Genomic DNA, 24,590 nt, shown 5'->3' with positions numbered 1-24,590 from the left:
CTTATCCCGTTGCTGAGTTTAGTGAAAACATTTCTACTGAACGGAAACATCATGTTGAAATGGAAGAATTGGCTCAAGCCAAAAAGGTGCTTGTATAGTAGGAGCACAACATTACTTTTAAGTAGTCCGTTGTTAAAAGTATGAAAGTTAAAATCTGGTTTTGACAGGCTGAGGAGAAGATGGAAGAATTTGCTTATTACCTCCCGCCTTCAGGTAAAATTTCATTCCGTTATCACCTGCCAGGCCTTTTTTGAGCGGTTCCCCCGATTTTCTCGCCTCGTCACAATCCCAGTATGCTGTAAATTCCTGCGCTGTGCCAGGGGCCTGCCAGACTTGAGCCCCATTTCTGAGATGAGCTGGGGCAACGTGCTGTCTAGGGCTCGAGACCCCACTGAACAAGCTGTCAAAATCTGTTAAAATTTGCTGGTTTCAGCATTTCTTTTTTTTTTTTTTTCAAGTAATGAAGTGAATCGAAAAGCTTTTTTCTTCCTACCAGCGTATACAACAAATCCTCTTTCCAGCTGCTTTTCCCAGTGCAGGGCTGCAGGGGAGCTGGGGGCCAGTGTAGTGTGTGCTGTATTGTTGTTCTATTCAAATGTTTGTCTGACTCCAGCTTGATTTCCAGGCGCTTATTTCCCAGCGGGTGAGAGCATCTCAGGCAGGTGGGGAAAATCTGTTTCTAAGAAATCAAGGAACCCCAGAGTTTAATCGGATAATCTAGCCGACTTTGATACCCAAGGAGTGTTTTCCATTGTACAGCCTCTCTAGCTTACATCGAGAACGAGTCCGAACCTCAGTCCTACACTCTGCCCATGTGTCAAGCTACTCTATGAAGTGTGGGCGATGTTGTGGACTTGAGGCCCATGTGCACCAGAAAGTGGGTGTGGAGTGAATTGATGCAGTGAAATCAGTTGAACGTGAACCCGATTCCCTGAGCTTCCCCACCGCAAGCGAGACAGCAGTGCCGAGTCCACTCTCGCAGCGGTGTGGACTGAGCGGTCAGGTCCGGAGGCAGTCCGCACCACAGAGGGATAAAATAACATCTTGGACCTTTATGGGGGTGGGAGGGGGAATCACGATTTCGATACTCGGTTTAGGATTCGGATTCTTCAAGGTTTACTTGCTGTGCGAAGCTTGAAATTTGGTTCCTTTTGGAGTGAACGCAAAGCCTTGGAATATAAAGTTATAAAACAGGAAGCCGGCAAAACAATACATTTTCATTTGACAGTCGTCTGTAAGACGCAGTCCGACACATCAGCATTCGTCCTCTGGATTCTGTCAGTTTTTTTCCCCGCAAAGTGTTGCATCATATCTGTTTTGCCAGAGGTGTACTGCATGTGCAAATGTTTTTGAGAAAGTATTGCCGCCCATCTAAACTCGTGTTACACCGGTGGTGGGAGGTGTGCTTCCACTGTCCTGTTGAAAGACTGGAAGGAATACTTGGCGGGCTGGGTGCCAGTGTTGTCTTTTTTTAATTCTGCGGGTTTGAGAGACTGCTGTCAGGGAAATGCGTGGTTTGTGTGTGCATAAGGCATCATCTTTAATGCTTCATTTCTACCTCAAAATAAAACGTGTTTCGTTCTATTGTTTTTCCGATCATGCGAAATTCCAGACTACAAAATAGAAATTGGTATTTGATGAAGACGTCGGTCCACCCTCATGTATTGGAGAGTTGTTGATTGTTGTTTTTTTTTTTTTTGAAGTTATGTAAAACCTTTATTCACCCGTTCTTGAAAGCGAGGCTTTTTTTCCGGTGAGCATAAGACCGTTCGTTTAAGAAAAAAGTTAATGCCGAAAGACTGAGACAAAACTTTTTTTGTGCATTTGCAAACGTACTGCTGAAATTTTTAATTCATCTTTTGAGCCTCAGTTCTTAAACTAGACTTACCATGTAGAAGCAAGAACTAGAATTGTTTAATCAAGACGTATTTTATTTTTGCTAGATTGTTGTATTGTTTCACAATGCTGTTAGCATTTGTGTTTGGTTAGAAATTCGAGTTTTACATGATGTATTTAACCTGCTGTCCGAATGGTGATACACGCTTTTTATTTTTACAAGCACCTGGTCACTGCAGGTGTTGAAAACTTTTTTTTTGTAATAAAGTCTATGGTGAATGAATTTAAAAAATAAGATTGTTTTATTTTGCAAAGCTTTAATGGAAGACAACCTACCGTAGGAGCTAAGCAGAATATCGCCACGCACGAATTAGCAGGTATTAATATTTCAGTAACTCGTAAGGTATACGATTCCTTCTGTCTTCCTTGATCAAGTACCTTTTGAGCGTCTTGTGTCAGTGGACGATTGTAATTCTACTAGTGGTAATGTACAGTGAGACGCAGACCGCGACATTCAGTAAGTTTGTCGAATATAATGCTTGCAGTGAACTCCAAATATTTACTGGTATGAAAGTGAGCTTTCTCAGGCACCCGATTATTAATAACTATGCTGCGGTGCTAACTGGAGATCAACAAGTAAGGACCTTTTCAATGAGCTGTATGAGCTCTACAGTATGTACTGTAAGGTCCCAAAATAAGCAGGCGAACTCCCGCATTTGGCAGGTCGCTTGTTGCGTTATGCTGATGTTAAATAGTTTCAAAATATGTATTTTCACTTCAAAGAATCAAAATGTGTACCTTTTGCAAAATATTTTTGGTGTCCGTACGCTTAAAAAAAAAGCTTTTTCTTTTAAAATAAGCATGGCTGGAAATGGCCCTTTGCAGTACACACTGTACGCAGCGTGCCACCCGTGGCTTGAGAGTCGAAGTGTTGTAAAACTTTCCACTTTCAGCAAGCCATTGAAGGCATGAGTAAGAAGACTGAAGTGCCTTCGCCCACAGATACTCTCCATGTGCACTGTGTTTATGGAAGAGGGGGAAAAAATGGGCTGGAGCTGCCAGTGTCCCAGGGGAAAGTAGTACAATAGCAACTTAGTGCCGAGCTTGCGTGAGCTTAATGCGCCTCTCGCCTGAGTTTAGATGGCCAACACCGCAGTAAGCATTAGAAGCCCTGACTTCTGCCTGCTAGCGTGGGGCTCGGTGAGGAAAAGCGTGTTCTTTTCACGACCCCTTTCTCCTGAACAGTCGGCGGCCCCAGACGCCAGCAGGACCAGACTTGGACAGAAGCCATACCCTAGTAAACCGAGAGGCGCTTCGTCTTCTCTGGCTCCAGCTGCGAACCTCCGACTGCCGCCTCCTGCATCGAAGCCGAAGCTGGGAGCTTCAGGCCGAGATGGCAGTGCCCCGGGAAACGCGTCTCCCTCCAGGACCAAACCGCTGTCAGCACCTGGTAAGACCCACCGCAACATGTGAGCCGCTGCCGTTTCAGTGTTGCCACACAGCAGCAGCGGCAGCTTGACTTGCACACCGGCGCCTGCCTTCTGCGTCAGGACCCCCGCACACCTGCTGTCTGGTCACTTGGGTGTTCAGGGAAGAAAAAAAAAAGTCAAGTTTTGTTTCAGAGGTCTTTAGTGCGGTATGAACAGTCTGACCCTTCGTGTACAGTGTAAGACGTCTCTGACCTGATATTTGTTGGTTTTTATAGTGATAAAAGTTTAAAGTAATTCTGACAAAAAAAAAGTTCTCCTTTGCTCAGCAGGTGTAGTTTGTTGTAGGAATGTGGAGCTAATTTTTTAGAAGCAAATCCTAAAAAAAAAAAACAAGTCTGTGCTGTCATCACTGTGAATTGAATTTTAGTATGAAACGCTTTTTCTCTGACTAATATCTAAAGCGCCTGCTGCCCTGTATTAATGGAATTGTACTTAAAGTCTAAACCTTGTAATTGGGGGCCTGTCATCAGACATTGATCTCTTGTAATTGAATTTCTTTTGCGTTTATTTTTGGGTTCAGGTTTTGAGTCTTTCGGCTGTAATATATTTGAAAGAAAATGTAAAAACTACTAGAGTTTTATTTGACAAGGTAACTTACTCATTTGACATGAGCTGTCACTTTTATTTTACCAGGGGAAAAGCTTTGTTTGGCAAAGTCTACGGTCGTTGCTTTTCTGCTTATTTCAGGAAATCAAATGAAAGTGAGCCTTAAGGTTCCTATCCCATTTGTTGAATTGGAAAAGCAGTTAAACCCAGAAGGAACTTTGCAGGAGGAGTTAGGCTTGGTTTCAAAAGTGATGTGTAGAGTGAGAAAACACACAGACTTCCTGACCAGATCGACACATTTGTATTTGAAACTTTTTTTGCTCTAAAACTCATTTCTAAGTATTGCAAAGGAACAGGTAATGGGTTTATTCCGTGCTGGAAAGAAAGGAAACACCTACTTGAACTATTTCTAAGTCTTGTCTCGTTTAAAAAATGGCACAAGGGGACACTGAGTAAAATAGCGTTTTCTGTGCTTCAGAGGTACAATTGCCCTTTTCCTTAAGTGAATAAGGATGTGTTGATCACATCGCGTTGTAGTAAAAAGCAGCACGCTCTCTGCTTAATCCCAAAACGCAAGGTTACATGGTCCTTTCGATTCCAAATTCTGTAACTTTCTCCTGACAAATAAATCACCAGTGTTCCCCGCCTTCACAGAATGAGTGCTTTTTTGACAACTGTCTTGCTGTGGGGGGAATATTAACTGCAGTACCCAAACGTGCCATTTGGTGGCCTGTGGTTAACGGGCTCCAGTAATCTACACAGAGCACTTTTCCTGTTCCCGTTGAACAATGCTGACTGAGACACACGTGTCATTGACTCAGTAAACCCCTTGAGGCCGTTGCCATGGAAACAGATGTGCGTAACCTCCGTATTCCTCTCAGGACAGGAGCAGAAACAGTTTTTTTCCCCGTTGCCTCTGCTCTTAGTAGTGTTAAGGAAAAGCGAGTGACTAGGGTGTGGGGGGTTTCTTGTGATGGGAAGCCAACTGCAGTGGAACAAATGAAAGGAAAGGGATATTGTGAAGATCCTTTCAGAAATTCGGCAGACAAAGGCTATCTTGACTCCTGAAAATAAAAATACTGTACTATAGAGTTGTTTCACTTAGTGGGCACAACAGGCGATTTTGTGGCTTTTAATCATGAGGAAAGAATACCAAACTTCCCGTCTGGGTGAATCTACATCTGAAGTGTTACCAGTAAATGTGTATTATTGTCCAAATGCTGCTGTGCTCTCTGAACGCTGCTGCAGTATTATTAACGCAGTCTTGCACCACTTCAAGTTATTGAGAATGTCATTTTCCCTGCTGACTGATGCCCAGGCAGGAGCGGATGGATGTTCTGTAGGTGGTATTTCTGTAACGGCTCCAGCGTTCCACCTCGATGAAACAGCTTGAATGTTTTACAAAGTTAAAGCCCTCTTCAGGCTTGGAAAGGGAAACCACAGTTTGTTGGGGTTTTTTTACTGTGAGGTTAAAACCGTTCTGTAATATCTATTCACAACCTTTTTGGTTAGGAAAATATATTTTGCACTGTTTTGCCATTTCCTAAATGTCATAAATTTATTGGGGGGGGGAGTTTTACTGGTCGCAGACTTTTGTGTTAAAGGCTTACAAAGCAAGGGAGGCCTTTAGGCCTGACTGGAACCAGCTCACGTTGAATTGATAAAATAATCCATTTTAGGGGTTTTGTTTTGACTCCAAATCTGACTTTGTAGCAATTCAAGTAGTTTTATCGCCTCCAAGTTTGATTTACCTGGCAATACAAATTATTAGAAGCATAGCAGAACTGTGAATCTACCAAGGAGTATGTAACATTGTTCCTGTTCAGATACACTAGCTCAAACTGTGCTTTGCTTGGCCTCTTGAATCCCAGCTCTATTGATTCTAGTGGTTATAGTTTTGTAGGAGCACACTCCCACCTTTTATTTGTGCTAAAGCTGAAAACTGACTCCATAGTCACATTTATATAACATTTGGTATTTTAATCAAGACATATGAAGAGTTCCTGCTAAGCTCAAGCATTCTAGTTCCCAACATGTTGAGGTTATTGAAGTAAATGAGGAATTATGAAAATACTTGCTGTCCTGTTAGGGCCTTTTGTTCTTGTATCCATGCACTAGTTTAAGTGGAATATCTGTATATGTGTTGTATAGCCTTGATTTTGGAGTGTGAAGTCTTTCCAGTATTTTTTTTTAAAAGCGTTGTCTGAATTCTGCAGCAGTATGGAGCGCGTTCAGGCATGACCATAGACGTGATGTGGAATTATGAGTGAGGTCATCTTGAATTAAAACGTGTACCTCTCTGCATACCTTTAAAATGAAGCACTCCCCCTCAAAAATCACCCAAGCCAGTGGGCGGAGGAGGTATAAAAATAGCAGGCAAATGGAATATGGGCATAAATAAACTGACCTTCACTTCTGCGATATGAATTTGTAGGTGCTCAGAAAATGCGGGTGGCGGACAGGACGCCTGCTACAAGACAACCCATGAACCCGGGCTCCGGTTCAGCTCGGTCCGCAGCGGCGTCCAAACTGCCCGTGAAGCCGCAGGCGCTGCGGAGGACATCGAGCGTCTCCTCGGTAGCCAGCTCGCTCAGTGAGCCCAGCACTGCCACGGGCAACGGCAGGGGTAAGCAGTCCGTCGTGCGGTCCGGATCGGCCCCGGACTCCCAGGGGCTTAGTCTCCCTTTGCTCTCTGGAACTGAGCAACACGGCAGCGGCGTCTCCAGCACGCTCGGGCTCGTCCTGCGGCTGTGTGGCGCCTTGACGGGACGAGGTTGAAAGTTAAATGCTTAAATGATTCGCCTCGTCCTCAACAACACTTCACGATGACTCATAAACGGCTCGTGGGCAAATCTATGCCGGTCTTCAGCTAGACTGACATGCGAGTGTGCAAGGATTTCCCATGTTTGTTTTGCAGGGAAGCCTCAATCCCGTCTGGCAGTGCGAAACAAATGGGATTGTTTCCCAGTAATTAAATGATTGTTATTCCGATAGGGAAAGCAGCGCATTCTTGCATGACAGCATTGCACTGCTTGTCCAAAAAAGAATTGCGTTATTACGGTCCGATATTGCTCACATATGACTACGTTTTTATTTTTTTTCTGTGCAGTCAGCAGATCTTACACTGGCTGTACTTTGTTTTAGTGCTCGTGACATTCATCTCTCATGCTGTTGGTTGTAGCAGGAGTGACATTGCAGTGCATGACAGCTGACGGTCAAAGAGGAGTTTCTGATGAACCCAAGTGCTTCAGTATCACAGTAGTGATGCTGTCTTCCAGAGCTTGCACATTGAACCTGAAAAATAGTTCTTGAATATCTTTTATAAGACTCCAGAATGACTTTACATTAAGTGCATGAATACCTCACTTATAAACCTTTATTGTTTTTAAGCTTTGCTTTACTGGTATGTCAAAACAGGCTGTCTTGTTTAGTTTCTTCTGGCTGTGTAATCCTGTATTACTGTATTACAAGCAACCTGCTGTGGAATTTAAATGTAAACTAAAAACAGCTCTGCTGCAGGAGTTACAAGGTGACCCCGATTTATGAAGAGGCCTGTAGGTAAACGGATTAAGGCCGTATTTTTCCCATTTTATTTTCAGGTCCCCAGCTTTTACCTGTAAATTTTGGAATTCTCATTCAATGGTTCAGAAAAACTATATTCAAAAATATAATGTGGAAATAAGAAGCCACACACTCCATTCCATTCCATTTTGCTTTATAAAAACAATGCAGCTTTGCTCAATAAATTTACAATTCTGCGTATATTGCAATTTATATTTTTTTATCTTGGAGCAATCATCGATTTTGCTCAAATCCATTTCTGGGTACCTGCAAATCTAAATGAGTTTCCAAAATGAATGTTATTACAAATCAATCTGGATATAATTTGGTTTTGAATTAAAGGATAAATACTCTCTGCTGTCAAGTTTGAAGGACGGAGAACTATGTTGCACAGAAGCTTGATACTGTTAATCGTTACTACTGTAAGGTGATTGAAGGCCGACAGGTCCGACTTGAACTGCTTTGTAATAAATGGAAAGACGAATATGGAAAATGCATTTATGTCCTGTATACTCTGATTGTTTTAGATTAGACCCAGTCTGAGCTGTGTCCTGAACCATTTTACAATGAAGTAATAAATTGTTTATTATTCAAATTTTTTAATATATGGAGTTTTGATTTTTAAAGGGACCCTGATGACAGATTCATGCTCCATGGGCACATGTGAGCAACACTAGCTTTTCCCATGCTGGGATCTGAACGATTGTAAACAGACTCTACGGTATGTGGAGGATTTCTAACTGCGTTATGTTAAAAACCTGCTAAGCTGAAAAATTCATAAACACAATCCAACGTGCTATTTCTATGTGATGATAAAAACATTTAATTGTGCAGAGATTATATTATTTAACTAAATACCTTTCTTACTTCAAATTCTGCTGTGAAAAGGTGTGCCTTTGTCACATTTTAAATGAGATGGAAGTAAATTCTGGTTCATGTTTCTAAAGATGCATTCCAAAACTGTTTGTTTAAAAGATATAACTAATCGGTGCTGTATCTATTGTTTCTGCTCCTGCATCTGAATTAAAGAGGAGCGTTGTTTCAGGTTAGCAGGGTTGACCTTAGAGCTTTTACTCATGGTATCGGAACAGGTTCAGTACACAGACAGGCCATAGAACACAGCAGCCTTCCCCACTGTGCAGTATTACTGGCTGAGGGGCAGAGCTGCTCTTGACTGGTGAGTCCGCGTCACACTAATGCCTGGCAGGTCAGATTTATTCCACTCTAATTCACTAAACAGGAGGCAGGATAAAAGAAGGGGACAAAACCTGGCTGAAGTGCATCGAGCCTCTGCTAGTATCTTTCTCTTCCTGCTTTGCCCAGTGATGTCACCAGGAGGGGTTTGGAGCTGTGCCATAGATTAATTTTCTCCACCGGTCTTGGTTAATGCTTTCCTGGTTGCCCAAGCAGGTGCAGGAACCTGCTGTGAAATAACCTTGTTAATAGGCGTGCTCATCGCACTGTGTAGATTGTGTGTCATTCCTTTGTTAGCCAGGAACACTAGAGTTCCTGGCAGTTGAATAACAAAATAAAGTGACAGGATCTCTGCTGTTAATAATGATAACCTTCACTTGGTCCCAAAGATTTAACTTGGTCCAGGTAATTTCTTGAAGGGCATTCATCACGTGCAAAGCCACAGTAAACTGCGCCTGTCTGATAGAATGTCCATGGTCTACTTACTGCTTTGAATCAAACACTCTAGTGCAGTGATTTTTGTTCCTCATTATTACGGTTTCTGCTGCTGCTCTAGATTCTTCAGCATAAATAAGGGAACAACTTCATAACGGATCGGAGCACATGTCTTGCAGGCAAAAAGCATCCCTGTAGATGATGAAACAATTGAAGACATGAACTTCAGTAGCAGCTATTTTTAATCAGTTCTGATATGTAGCATTCTCTTCACTGCTAGAAATTTTACACTTAAAATAGCAGCTTACTGGGCAGTTTGCAATAATTGCGTAATTTGCAGTATGTGATTAAACCTTAATTTACAGAAAGTAATGATTAAGAGATTTTTTTTTCCAGGTTTTAATGGTAGTAATATAAGAAGGGAGAAATGCTTGTCTGTCTTCTGTCAGAACGATGGATTTGATGTTTTAGTTTATTCTTTAGCATAGAACTAACATTTAACAGCCTCCCTGTCTCTGTCATCCGGAATGTGTAGTCACCTTGTTTCTGTTGGAGTTGTACGGAATATTAATTCCATAAGCTTTGCGCTTTGCTGCTGTGAATCTTCGTGCGGTTAAATCCCTCCTTTTAAAATGCCATATTTTAATGAAATCTGGTATTAAGCAAATCTCTGTTCCGTTTTGGGGGTTTTCATTTTTGAATTTAAATTTCCCTCGTGCCAATAGGCTTATATGGCCTATCTCAAATGACCCGAAACTGCTGGTTGAGTTAGTGCTGCCCGTGCAGGGCGCCGTCCTCGCTGACTTCTGCTAGTCCTCATGCAGCAGGGAAGTCATTGGTGTGACGGGGTGCCTGTTCTCTGTTCCAGCCGCGCCTCCCGTCGGCTGCAAACAGGAGCACAAGCCTTCCCAGTCTGCGGCGTCGGCTGGGCCCCACAGTGCTGCGCGGACCCCCTTAGGAAGACCCCCCGGGGGACGACACAGGACCCCCTTGGTTGCCGCCAGGACCCCAGCAGCAGGTAAGCCCAGGAGAAAGGGCCGCCCGCGAACAGGCCTCCGTACTGCAGCTGGGAACAGGGGTCTCGACTGTGGCCAAAACGAGCCGCGAAACCTTGGAACAATCCGCCTTAACAGAAGAAACGCACGTGAGGAAAAACTAAAAAAAACTATAAAAAAAAAAAGGGCACTAGCGAATGAAGTACTGTCTGTAACGTTATCACGCGCTTTACGTGTGCGCCTAACCAGGCAACCACTTGAGCGTGCCCCACGGCTGTCTCAGGCGTGCGCAGGTGTCGAGCAAGGTAAAGTGCTCAGGGATGGTAACCGGTGGCGACGAGCTGCGCCGCGACACTGAGCTGGGTGCCGGGCTTTTACAGCTTCGTCACTTGCACGTCTTTATGAACGACTGCGTGCCGGGGCTGGAGTGCCTTAACGCGAGCCGTCGCCATGCTGTTGGTAACCACCTCTGGCCACGGCCTCGGGCGCGAGGGGCGCGTGGAGCCGGTTTGGAGCTCGTTCTGCACTGCTCTGGTTCCTGGGCCGTCACTGGTAACAGGCCGAGACGTGCTGGGGGTCTTGCCTCACCTGCCTTGCACCAGAGAGTGTTTTTTTGCAGGAGGGGGAGTTTCGGAAAGGCTTTTTTCTGTGCGCGAAAGACTTCTAGAACAGCATGACATTTTAATTTTTCTTAATCCTCCTGGCCCGAGCAGTTCTGGGTCTTTTCAAAGTCTTTTGCCCGCCTGTTTTCTTTTTTCCCCCCCGCTGTGGTCACAGTAAAACAGATATTCATCATAAGAAATGTCTGGCAGACAGGACAGAGGGTCTTTACAGAAGCTGTAGTGGTATAATGGTCTGTTTTTTTTTTTTTTGTTGTTGTTGATGTTTTTCCCCTTTCCCAGAATCCACAACTTTCAAACGGCAAGAGAGGTTGTTTTGCATTTTGCTGACATCCGTGGTACAGCTCGGAGTAATTCACTGCAGATGACTGAGCTGTTGAGGTCGTTTCTGCTGTGGATGATTAGACATGCTGCGATGCTGTGCAAGTGGCACAGACGCCAAAGAAAGCTTCCCTAATCCCTCCAGAAGGTCCCTTAAAGCTCGCCTGATCTCGTTTTGAAGATGTCTGTACGTTTATGGTTAAATATGCAAATTTGTCAGACTATTCTAGTTAGCTAGTGTGAATCTGTTCAAAGAAATGTATCTGTTGTACAGTCTTTCTGCCCTCAAATTATTCAGTAGTAATTTCCAGTTATGCCTGCCATGGGCTTTCTCAGCAGGATATAACCTGGAGTGCCACGTTAGTCTCTGGAACATGACGCAAGTTGAAAGTTAGCTAGGTTGTTGGAGAACTGGTACTGCTGAGGTGCAAATCTGTTGTCCTTTGCACACAAGCTATTTATCTGCCCTCATCTCACTTGCATAACGGGTGCATTTTCCTTCCAAAAACTGCAGTTTCACATTGAAATTGTCTCAACCCACACAGGGAAGATGAACCGCCTTTTCTTGTAGGTGGGAGACAATCTGCTGTGTGCTAAGATTGCAACAACTTTACTCCAATGAAAGCCGCTAGACATTGTAGAAAAAGTCATTGATTAGGCATAGTTACTGTAATAACATGTAATAGTTATCCCTTTCATGTGTTCAGGGCAACTTGATTTCAAGCAAATGTTGGAGTTCACTTTCACCCTGCTGTGAAAACATTGGCGTCCTACTGTATGCATGTCCTTGGCTACAAAAAGCCATACTATGGAGCTATGGAGGAACATTTTAGCTTTCTTAGTTATGTGTACAGTATTGGAAGTGGTGAGTGAGGATGTTACACATTATACATTAATAGCTTTTGTGCTAAAATGAAACATTAACTAATCCAGTAGTTACCCAGTCTAGTGTTGACATGCTGTCAATCCATCGGGAAGCAACACTGCCTCAAGCCTGCTTGATGATGGGCAGGATTTCCAAGCTGTCGTCATGTGACCTGCTTTCCCAGGAGCTGCACTCTTCACCCCACATTTTAAAACTGCACTGGCATCCCTGCCTGTACTAATGCAGGCCTGGGCGCTGTGGCACTACTCCAGAAACTAGTGCTTTTTCTGGTTTAACTCCAGTACTGTGTCATGTACAAATTTCCCGTTTCAGACTGGGATTCTTGTCATTCATTCAAAGTCCATTCGTCTGTTCATGTGGCTGTTTGAAGTGTTTTTTATTGTACTTAAATGTGTTCGTGTAAGATAGTCTTCTGGACTATAAGAATATACTGTCAGGAGTTTCTCTTAAACAGTGCAGATGTTGGGTAAAGTGAAATGCATGCATACTGTAGGCTTTGCTCCTATAGTAGAACAGCCATGAATTTGGTTCCATGTACATAATTCACTGGAGATGCTTCCGAAATGATGATGGCTGGCTGCATTTTACTGATATGAAGGAGGAGATGCATGGATTTCACAGCGGTAATGAGGGCTTCATCAGCATGTTAATGTCGCTCCTTGTGCTCTCTCCAGGAAGCAAGACCTCAGCCTTTCAAGCTCAAAACCCTCCAAGAGCCACTTCGACAAGTCAAACGCCCAAGTCATCTTCCAATGTTTCCAGTAGACAAGTACGTCCCACAGGTACGTCTCCATTCCAGTGGCTCTGTTGGAGTACTGTGTTTGCCTGTATAATTGCAATGAGAGGGTCTAGGCTGGCTGTAGTCTCGCTCTGTTGTCCACAGAAGTCAATATGTAGAATGTTCTTTCACAGAATTGTTGTTCCACTTGAACTGGGTTAAAAAAATCATTTTTAAAAAACTGTCCCGCCCAGGTTTAGAGTGTTACAGTGGTGTTAGAAAAACTTATGTTCCTTTTTTCTCACACTTTCTGATATTAAAGTTTTGTTGGTGCTGGGGAAAAACTGCATGAGTGTTGCAAGTCCTCTTTATTAACGTGTCACACAGCAGGTTACAATGGCAGGTCCTGTGATTCTCTCACACCCTGCTCAAGGTCTAGCGGCATCTATTTTACATTTATGTGTAAAAAAATCAAATGGTTTTATGTGAAATAATTCCAGTGTATGGAGGGGAAAAACACAGAAAGGATTGTTTCCTAGGGTATAGGTGCAGGTCAGGGAAACTTTTTAAAAGACTTGAAATATTACTAAGAAGAAAACAATTTCTAATTTCGCGTGACAGATGGAACTCTGCTGTAACCCTGTTTTCTCAGCACTTTCCTGAAAAGCTTGGTCTGTTCAGAAACACCCACTCAGCAAACACGCTTCGTGTCTGGATAGTTTAAGCTACCAGTCACAATTGTGACATACAAGGGAATTAGCATCATGCATTTTAAACTAGAAGCGTCAGGCAGTGATGTCGTTTTCTTGCATACTGTTGCAGTGAATTTGGAATTAATTAAACATGAATTATCCAGCTTTTGACATAATGCAATCTCTATTCCTCCCTGCTTTTTGTGAAACAGTGAGGCACAAACAGCTTTTAACCTAACGAGGATGTTCAGAAAGTCAGGGTGGACCTCGTCTGATCCCACTGTATTGGCAGTCTCGCATCGGGCAGCACTGCAGAGGAGATCCTCTGAAAGAGTGCATGGTTGGGCATGTAAGATTGCTATGCTGGCAGAGACAGTGTTGTGCAGATGGGCTGCACACCTGGGGTGCAGGTAGATGAAACTTGTGATGTGGCTGGTTGAGCCCCACCATGCAGTGGGCGGTTTGGTTGTCCATCGGAGACCGAGTGCCGGTGGCCAGTTCAGATAGGTGGGCTTGAGTGTGCCAGAACACGGTCGTCTTTCCTGTGGTCCATCGTGGGTAAGCCTGCGGTATCGTGAGCAGGAGCTGCTTCAGTCCTCTGCCCGACGCCAGCTGGGCTGTGGGCTCTGAGGGGCTCGCAGCGCGCGAGATGGCCGAACGTCGGACAGCCTCGGCGCAGGGGAGGGCGTGGGGGGCTGGTACTTGCTCCTCCGCCGGCGCCGCGTTTGTCTCGGCGAGGCGCCTCGATATTCAGCAGTTCCAAAGCTTCAAAATAAAGAAGCGGGAGCTAAACGTCCGCGTAAGAAAAGTCCATCGCGTTGTGTCGCACAGCTGCATGATGGGCATTTGGCGCACAATCCGTTCCTCTGCGTGGGTGTTCTGTAGACGACAGGCAGTTTGGTGGGCTGAGTGGCCTCTCATTTGCCACCTGTCCTCGGCTCTCGTGAGCGTGATGTGGGGAACGGGAAGCTCCTCATTCACGCGCGTGTGATTTCAGTTCCAGAGGTGAGCGACCCAGATTCCGGGCTACAGAATTTATATACAACTCCCTTCCTTCAGTTCAGTTTTGTTAAAGTGCAGTGTCGCAACTCGACTTTAATCTGTGCGCCTTGGTGCCCTGTTGTATGGCTGTTTCGCAGCCTTTGTGTGAATTCCAAGTCTCAATCCTTTACATGAAGTCGAGAATCTTTCAAGAGAGAGCTCCTCCAGCCCCAGTTCTGGGATGATGGACCCAGAGGCAGGAAAAACGCAACACAAAAGCACTGTGACTGCCATTTGCTGTTTTTTTATGCCTCTCCATACGTCTTTAAAGTTTATGATGATAAACGGCTCATAGTGTTAATCTTGATTAAGTGGGCAAAGACTGGGTTCAGATAAATAACCGAGCCGTCCCTAGGAATGAAAACCTGCAATGCTAAACTCTAAACTTCATTTTTTATTTAGACTTGGCATTTTCAGGAATTGTCACCACCACACACCACATTTATATTTTAAGAGACCCATAAAACTGATGAAATATTCCAGTTATTTCCTGTTTTGCAGTCTGCGCATTAGTTTTCTGTTCATGTTCTTGAACTGAAGTGTTTTTTTGCCTTTTTTTAATGAAACACAGGTAACAGCTTTCAAAATTCAATCGGTTCTTATTCCTCTATGTACTGTAGGTGATGTGATTCTATTCAAACACATTTTGGCAGCCAGTCAATGTAGCACAATGCTAACCTGCTGTAATATAGTGCTGTACATGATTTTTAGGCCATCAGTGCAAAGCATGAATGCCGGAATGTTTTCTGATTATGCGGCACAGGATAGGAGATAAATCATTTAGTTGGGCATTTGTGTGAAAGCTGTGGACGGGCTCTTGGCACAGTCAGCAGCCCCATTTTTATTACTTCTGGTTCCACAGCTGCAGTGTGAAGGATGATGCATATTTGACTGAAACGCTTTTGCCAGCATTTCCCTGGCATCTACAGAGACGGTGTAAGCTCAAATCCCGTTCCATCCCACAGGCACATCATCACTCTAAATCCACTGAATTTTAATAAGCACTTAAAAGCTTCGCCGTTTACTCTAGATCATGAGTGATATTGTGAAATGCTCATGTCTGCGTACTACTGAGGGTGTCGTGTGTTGTTGGATTCTGTTTCTGGAAGCTGTCGGCCGTTTTTCTGGGGATAAAGGCCCTCTTGTACGCTGTGTGAGTGCATGCGATTCAGCCAGCTGTGCTACAGAATGGGGGTCCAGTTGCCTTCCCTCATGTCAGTGTAGAGCCGGGTTATTGCTGCCTGCTGGCTTGTTGGTTTTTCTGTTTCAGTCTGGGAGCATTAGAAATTCAGTTCAGCCTCCAAGACCACCCACTCCAGACCCCATTCTCACTCCTCCCACCCCCCACCCCCCCCCTCCCCACAGCATCACTGCTTCTCACTGAATACGCTAAGCCTGATGAACACAGCGATGCACTTCAGCTTTGTCTGTGTGTGAATCGAACCGGAGGGGAAGGGTGCTGAAACCTGAGGACTGACGGCAGGACGTGTGCGGTCAATTCCGAGGCGTGGGGCTGCTGTGATGGAGTGCCATTGTTAATTTCTCCGTGGGCTCCCCAGCGCCGTGCCCGGACCTCGCTCGGGAATGTGTTAGTGCGCGAAACTCCTGGCATGCGGTAGCGCCTCGGGGCTGTTTATGTGCTTTTTCTTCTCGGAGAGGGGGGGTCGGGTATTGCCCGTCGGCAGCAGGAGAGAGAAATGTTATGGTCTCCGAGATTTTCCCTGTCCGATATCCACGTGCGGCTGACGGCGAAGGGGCTCCTCCGGAACCTGCAGCTCCTGCCGGGATGCAGGAAGAGCACGATCGTGTTCCAGACAGGTCTGTACGGTATCCGCTGTCGCGCCGCTCGGGGTGCACGGCCTGGCAGTGCCGCTCGCGAGGCGAGAGGGGAGTGAGAGGAGTGTGAGAGGCTCTCGGGATGCTCGCTTTTCTTTCTGTGCTTGTCCTGCATGGTAACCTGTTTGTCACGTATCACTCAGGCATCTTCTCTGCCTCCCGGCATGCAAACTGAAACAGCCTGAAGCCCGTGTGGGTAATTGCCTCGTTAATACTTTTAAGATGTGCTTAAATACATGAGGGAGGAAAAAAAGTTCCGTCACAAAATACAGTGAAAATAATCTTAAGGTAGGCAACGTGTAGTTGTGTTTTTAAAGGGCTGCTGTATCATGTTAGCTGTTTTTTTTTTACATGCTCCATCTTTAAGGGCTAGAGAGCTTCTTCTCTGGAGCATAGAATGTAGGTTAGCAGAGCCTCTGTTCACCGGGCTGAAGTGAGGCTGCTCGTTCTCCCGAGCGTTAATTTGAGAGGATGCATACCCAGGGGGAAAAAAAAAGCTAACGGTTTCTCTTAGCAGAATCTCCAGGCTGAAAGCATTGTGCTCCTATGATGAGATGCAGTGAAAATATGAGAAGAATGCATACTTCTGGAAGGGGGGGAGAACTGGAAGTATCGGGCATTCCATGTTCCTCTAAAGGGACCAGCGACTTTATTAAAAGTTCATGTAGGAGTAATTTAGAAGAGATTTGAAGTAACACTGTAAAAGATTTAAGGGGATTATCTGAATTCATATTGGTTATGGTAATGAATTTGGGGGACTTCACCGTTTGTTTCTGCTCAGATCTGTAATTATCTAAATCATCGGTGGTACTTTTAACACAAGCAGAAAAATAAAAAGCTCTTTGTTCGGGTTTTGTGATGCAGAGTGGCGGGCAGACCGCGGAGTTAACACAATCTGGGTCAGTGAAAGATTCTGGTGAAACAGATGTGAAATATCTGAGAATGGATTAGTAGTTTTGCATTGCTGTTCAGATTCCCCAGAATGTACTGGCAAGCGAGTTCCTGTCCTTTAAACTTCCAGCCATATTTGGTGGTTCAGTGATGAGGGGCACATTTTTGTGCTTTCTGCCATCTTACTGACTAATTGTTTTTCTTTTGAAAGAGCGTGAGTACTGTATATGATCATGATAAATGACCACATTTTAAAACCATTAGGCTGTTTCCACAGAGACGGCCATTTCCTCGGTTTGGAATGGATTCATTTTTTTTAAATTTTGTTTACTGTAAGTCCCCAGTCTGTAACAACATGGGCATAAATGGCATTAACTGGTATCACACGAGCGTCCAATGTTTTCTTGAACTGAGCATCTCTGAAGGCAGACTCCGAGGTGGAAGGGGAGAGTGCAGATGGTCATGAGGGTGGCTGTATCGTGGGCAGACAGCACCACAGGAACCTCGGAAGGACAGAGGCGGATTTTCGCCTTGGTGATGTCTGGACTAGAGGCCTCAACCTGCTTGAGTGCTCCATGACGCTTTGACTGCGTGCTGAAATGTAAAAATAAATACTGTGACCGTGCTTAGGGCATGCTCGGTGACGTTACCATGGTAATGACAGGTCTTTACAGTATAATGCTGCAAACTGCCTGCTTGACTTAAATCTGGATTAAGCTGCAAATTTCTTTTTAACGCGCAGGAAAACTTTAAGACGTGCTTTTCCTGTGGTATTATCAGTCAGTGTATCATTTTTAGGAATTAAAACTGACCTAAGGACTCTGGTTTCCATGGTATTATAATCCCAGTGAATCCCTCATCTAATCCAGAATTGTACCTGTGTTTCTAGCTGCTATCAAAAGGACTTCCTGCAGATGACTGCTGATTCCCACAGCGCTGACTGTTTTGTTGAAATACTCCCCAAACGCAGATTGCATAAAATCTTAATACAGTCTAATTCCACCTAATGAGGGAGTGCTGCGATCAAATCTTTACAAAAAAACTAATCTGCTGCAGAATAAGTAGATCAGAAGGGAAGTGGTATCGATAAACACACAGTGCGGTGTTCCTGTGTGTAACTATGAGCAAGCCATATGTGTAGTTACCTTAATCTATTAATATTTAAAAGATGCAGACAATATTTGATGGCCTTAGATGGATAGGATATGGGGAATATGCAGTGAGTAATGCATTTGGAAATGAGAGCAAGAATTAATTGAGGGGTTTCAGTTAATCTGAGATGCTGAATAACCTGACTTCATCATTCAAAGAGCCTGCAGTGTTCTTTTCTTCTCCAAGAAGAAACCACAAACAACAGGCAAAATGATGCAGTTATTGGCGCTCAACTTGAATCCTCATTTAGAGTCTGTACGAGTCTCTATGCCACAGTCTGTGTATTGCTTATAGGCAAAGAGACATTTAAAATGTACGCTCTTTCACATGAAGATAATGGATTGTTTCACTGGACACCTGGGGTGTCTGGCCCTGGTGCTGAAGGACCAGGGTCTCTGCAGGATTGCTACAGTAGGTCTCTGTAAAGTAGCAGCACCTTTTGGGAAAAGTGGCTGAACTGGAGCAGTTCAGCCAGTGATGAGCTGATTTAGCACCTTAAGTGCTGTGCAGTAAGTGTACCCTGTGGACACGCAGCCCTCCAAGACCAGGATGGGACTGTCCTGCTGTTTTTCTTTTGCTAGAGAATTCTGCACAGTATGTGATATCCATGGGGAAATGATCTGAAACCCAACGCAGCAAGAAGTGTCATTTCAAGCTCTTCAATCTCTCCTCATATTTACATTTTTTCCTTATTCAAAAGCAAAGGTGGAAAAGATGAATATTTTTCTGTGCCAAACAATCCATTTTTATTTTGTTCTACATTGTTCACATTCTACTTAAACACCACAGTCTTATCTGCAAAATTGGGTAGTTTTGCACCTTAGTTTTATACAGCGAGAATGAGCATATCCCCATGTTATGAACGTGAAGCGCAGGTATGAATTGAAATTCTTGTTAACGAGTGTATCTGGAGATGCTCTGTCTCTTAAACAGAACAGGATCATCACTTTCATAGACAGTTCACGCCATTTTCATTGATCTTGCTGTGCAAGAGTATAGTGTCAGCCCAAAATATGAACAATGTGTATATATATATAACAATACATTGTTTTACATATAAACAAAAATATTTAATGTAATATATGCTTTACAATAACTGAGATAAAAGATAAAATGATCATGTACGGTCTCTTTGGTCTTTGCATTCCTATTGTGTAAACAATTCTGCATAACCTTTGCTAAGTGTGAAGGATGGTTTGGTACAGGTTTTTGTGCTGTGGTGTTTTATTCTAAGTCCACTTCCCAGTTTTATTTCTACATTAACAATACATATCTAAAAGGTAAACGAAGGGCATGGAGCACAAACATGGTAAAACATGGTAACCAAGTGATTCTTGGAGCCTGAGACTCGTACTGATGGAAGGTTTTCGATTTGTATTCAGCTAGACCAAGCGTCCCGATTTTTCTCAAATATCTGGAAAAACTTGATTTTCATGGCTTCTTTAAAATGCTTCTTTAATACGCTGCTCTTGAGGAGCTGCATTCAATTTAAAGTTTCGTTTTAACTCAGTGGATGCCAGTAATTTAATATAGTGCTAAGAATGTCCCTGTAATCGCAATGAGTCCTTGTCTCCCGCAAATCTTCCTCTCCTTGGGACAGAGGTGCCATTCCCTGCCAGCTCCACAGCAGAAAGACTGCTATTGTCAGCTCAGTTTATTGTTCTGCCATCCGCGTACAGGAGTCGGCTGCAAGTTAAAGATCTTCGCTGAGATGCAGTACAAGCGGCAGACCCATGGAAAGAGATCAGAAGAAAAACAAATTTGATTTTAATCTGTGGCTGATATAAATCCATCCTCCTAAATATCATAAACATCATTTATATTGGCGTAATGTTGCTTGTCTTGCTGTCCTTCTGTTTTAGGTATCATAGGGACTGACTGGAGCCATAATACCGCTGTACGTTGGTGCTGTTTTGTAACAGAATTAGACTTTCACCATAGCTATCGGAAGATGCTTCACACAGGCAAGCCCATTAGAAAGACATTTTTCCTTTTCAAGATTCCTTAAATAATTAATGAGGTAAAGATGACCAAGCTGTGTAGTATCTAATTCTGCATCAGCTGACTTTTTTAATTCCTTTTTTGTAGTGGATCTTTTTCCTCGTGCCAGAACTTAAAAAAAACATAAATATTTTTCTTCAACGTGTCCAGATGAATCAGTTTTATGATTACATGAGTCACGTGTGTGTGTGTGTGTGTGTGTGTGTGTGTGCACGGCTAAAGCTGTGTAAATGTGAATTGCAGGAGCTGGATTGTACATGGGAGATCGTACAAAGAGCAACAAAGTCTTATACAGTCTGCGTCTCCTGAATAATGAAATTCCATATATTTTGGGAAGCATTCATGATTTATGGATGCTTCCACTACACGTGGAACACGTCGTAGACGCTCTCTCTGAGCTGAAACAGTATTGTGTTATCTGTGTTCTTGACTCGGTGTGATTAATTGAGACAGTCTCCAGGCAGAAGGATGATGATTATGATTGCAGTGCCTGGGCGTAATTAATCCCCAGGACATCTGCACTGGTTTCTAGGGTAGCATGGTGCACACCTGCTTTACGGGTCTCTTTTTGTCTTTCACGATCCACTGAGGGGTATAGTATTACGCCTGGAGAACGGTCACGTTCAGGGATAGAGACCTACAGACTATCCCTCTCAGAGCTGACGCCTACTCAAGGATCTGGTAATAAAGTGCATGTTATTCCTCTTTGCATTGGCAGTTATTCTTGCACATGGAGTGAACTTGGGTGTTTATGCTCCGTTTCAGTCCTCATGATGAACTGGCCCCCCTCCTTCACCTCTTGACGTTATTGCCTGGTGTCGTTTCCGAGATATGTCAGCGGGGCGAGGCCTCACGAGATCTGCCCGGACGCCCTCCTGCTAACCTGGAAGCAGGCTGCCTTGCCCTTTTCTAATTATTGGACCCCACAGATGTCTCAAAGTTCATCAGACACAAAAGAATAAAAGACACGACGCTCCTCCGTTGGCTAATACTTGACGACCTCTTGCATCGTGCTTTAAAAACGAGTGGGGGCTCAGGCATGCAGCACCTCCCCTGCTCACATTCTGTGGGCTGCTTGAACCAATGAAGGACTGTAGGACATGCATTTTTTTGCCCCACCCCCCACCTTCCATAATCTCTTCTGTATCTTTGGTGAAGTTCAATAAAACAACCAGCAGTGATGTTGGCCCTGTAGGTCCAAATGTCAGACTTTCATGTCTCTATTGGGCTGCTGGTGTGCCTGAGGGGGCAGCATGGGGTGGAAAGAGCCCGTTTCCATGTACTCCTCCTCCACAGCTCAGGAGTCCTAGCTGTAAACATGCAACACATCTCACAACCTAGTATATAACAGGACCTTGCAGAGCTTTAAATATTCCCACCTTTGTTCCACTACAGTTGTTGGCTAGTAACTCTCCCGGTAACGGGTTCTAACAGTACCAGGTCAGGTTTACTCTCTCCGTAGTGTTCTGGGTGAACACCAGGATCGGGACGGTTCTGGAGGCTTTCTGAATCCTTCCGTTACAGTTCCCTCTCCTGCAGTAGGAGGGAGAGAAATAACAAGTACAGTTTCTAATGCCAAGCCTGTAATTCCAAATGCTCCACTAGAGGGCACAGAAACAGAGCCCATCCTTGGAAAATGAAAATCCATCGCAGCTCTCGCAGCTAATGGAGTAAACCAGATCTGTTCAGCAGCTGCGTGTCTCTGGATGTGTTAAGTAATGGCACATAATTTAGGCCTGCTGTTTTATATACTGTGCAGAGCACCTATTTCAGTCCGTTTTGGTTTTCTAACCAAGGCTATATTTCTAGTGTACTTCAGAATTAGTCCCTTCACACACAGAAATTCAAAAATGTCAAACTTCAGGTCCTCAGCAAAATCGGTACCATAAGGATAAGCTCTTACTTGTAGCATGCTGGTTCGAATTGGAAATAATCCTTGATATGACTCAGCCATATTTTTAGATGAATCATATCCAAGTAAGATTTTAAGGAAATGAACTGAATGCGTGTACGCTGAATCATCTGCCTGACCCAAAAGGAAAACAGTGTTAGGCTGCCAGTCGTAGTGCTGTAACGGATTTTTTCCCTCAGATGGGGATGAGCTCTCATGGTTCGTGACCTCTTGGTTTTAAATGCACTTCCCTGTAGTTTCCACTTGTTTGTTTCAACAGTTACAGTTGTGTTTGTCAATCCCTTTGAGGGTTGTGAATGCTGGAGTCGGTTCCCTCATAGTGTTCTCCACTTAAGGCTAAAAAGATTCAGTTTCCTCTTAGCCTGACTTTTGTTGTAGCCTCTTGCTGTTTTTTCTTCTTATTATAACATTCCACTCTTGACTGCATTCAATATCATGCACCCAGTTTAAGTCTTAATTAAGCAAGGAACTTGGGCATTTTGAGTTTTGGAAAACACTTCTGAATTATCTGAAGTAATACTTAAATGCATCTCAAAATGTCAGGAACATTTTTTTTGTTTCACCGAAATAGTTATCGAGCAGGTCTGAATTATTGTAGCAATGTCGATGTGGATCTTCTAGGACCGTTGCATTAGTTAAACTACTGTACAATGAAGGAAAGCGCTTGAGAGTTTTGACTTGACCTTTCACATTCTCCCTTGTTCACACAAGTATTCCACGATGGGGTCTCCTTCATCACTTACCTTGAGGCCAATAGAGGAATGCTTTGAAGCAAGAAAAATGAAACATCCACAGCAAACTGATAACATCTAGAGAAAACTTTTCAAGTTGAAAAGATTTTTCAAGATCACATGAGATTTCAAGTAATCAGGTAAAAAGAAAGCGAATAGGGGACATTGCAAAGATAATGAACATTGCGATTTTACTTAGTGAGGTCAGTGCAGGCCATGCAATCACCACTCGACAAATTAGATATTACATCAGCATACAGTAACATAATGTTAATGTGAAATGATTTTTTTTTTGCTTTTTATTAACAAATTATTGGTCCTATCGCAGTTACAACTGTGAATAAAATAATTCCTTTCTCCATAACACTGCAAAAAGTAAACTTTTAAGGCGGATGTTTGGATGGGTGCACTGGCTCTGGACTGTCCGAATATATGTGTGTTGTAGCACCAATGACAGCACTGGTTAATGATCTTTGTCCAAAGCACACTATAGCCTAGTACAAATAGATAAGCCAGCTCATTCTGTTTGCATTGTGGGTGGAACCAAAGAACTTCAAGGACGCATTTTAGTAAATTGAAGCTTATTCTTTAAAGTAGTTTTCTCCCAAGGGAGAGCTTTGCATAGCTAAAAAGAAAATTAAATATCCACATGGAAATCAATGGGCGATTTCTTCTGAGCAATGCAAAACAGAATGTTTATACTGTAGCCTCGGTTTGTTTGTAAGTGCCATTTTTCTGAAGTTGAGGAACAAGTAATAGGTTTATTCCATGCTGAAAAGAGAAGAAAGAAAATAACGTTTCAGTTGTGGAGTCTTCTTCAGGTGTGAGGGAAATTAGCCATCTTACCTTCTTTTGGGGGGGGGGGGGTGTTTTCTGAATCTGACTGAGAAAAAAAGTGAAAAACATAATCAGGGATTATGTATTCATACCCTATTGCCATTTAAACTGGCACTGTCCTGTTACCTTCCTAGCAGAGTTGTACTTGGGAACCTGCTTGTGCCTCTGGCCAGGCTGGGCTTGGGATACTTCTTTGGTGGGAGGAACAAAGCAGTACAGTATCCCATTGTTTCTGTGATGGGGCTCTGTGGTGCAGGAGGTGTTTTTCATGTGAGGTTTTAAATTGGTAGTATGATTGTTTGGTCTTTCTCAAAGTTCAAGTTAAGGCAAGCTTCTTTCTTACATCTAGTAATTGGAAAACACTTGAGCTAGTGATCAAAATCCCTGGGACACCTGCACCATGTGAATGAATTCCGGCCGGGATAGGAGGAATTGCTGTAAGTCATCGATTCGTCCGAGAGCACATGGACACCTCAGATGAATGAAGCAACAGTTGATCACTTTTTTTTTTTTCCCCTCCTGAGCACATCCTCTCTAAGCCGCCACATGTGTTGAGATGTCAGCTTCTTTGTGTGTCTGAATGTGTTTGTGCTGGTAATGCTCATATTCCGTTCAAATATATCGCACACCATTTCCACAGGGTCTGAACTCCTAAACATACCAGTGTATCCGTTTCAAAACCTCTGTTTTTCTTTCAAATTAATATAATTTAGGTTTAGTTGAGCTGTGCCTGTAAGGTCACTATTGCTTGTAAAAACAAACCCTTCACCTACACGTTGTCATCCTGGGGCGTTTGTGCGACTGTGGCCAATGGAATGGTTTGTGGCTTCACAAACGTACTTCACTCCTGACGGCTGTCTTCTGTTACACTGAGCAGCTCTGAGGTTTCATGTTA

At 43.7% G+C, this 24,590-nt stretch overlaps 1 protein-coding gene across 10 annotated transcripts in view; it reads left to right on the top strand.

The window, feature by feature from the left end:
- Positions 1–24,590, top strand: part of mtus1a (microtubule associated tumor suppressor 1a) — a 71,570-nt gene that overhangs the window by 21,769 nt on the left and 25,211 nt on the right. For 8 of the 10 annotated variants that reach the window (XM_088634663.1, XM_088634927.1, XM_088634830.1 and 5 more), the window contains 4 exons: positions 3,082–3,286; positions 6,307–6,498; positions 9,931–10,080; positions 12,559–12,666. In XM_088634663.1, the coding sequence (XP_088490789.1) occupies positions 3,082–3,286; positions 6,307–6,498; positions 9,931–10,080; positions 12,559–12,666 (655 nt within the window). Of the gene's footprint in view, positions 1–3,081; positions 3,287–6,306; positions 6,499–9,930; positions 10,081–12,558; positions 12,667–15,716; positions 16,154–24,590 lie in introns of those variants that run through there. The other 2 variants (XM_088635099.1, XM_088635189.1) reach the window with 2 other exon arrangements.

The sequence above is a fragment of the Lepisosteus platostomus genome, chromosome 1, assembly GCF_059453375.1.
Source record: "Lepisosteus platostomus isolate fLepPlt1 chromosome 1, fLepPlt1.hap1, whole genome shotgun sequence".
Taxonomy (NCBI): Eukaryota; Metazoa; Chordata; class Actinopteri; order Semionotiformes; family Lepisosteidae; genus Lepisosteus; species Lepisosteus platostomus.
The sequence above is the reverse complement of the archived record's forward strand: the minus strand, read 5'-3'. Positions and strand labels throughout refer to the sequence as shown.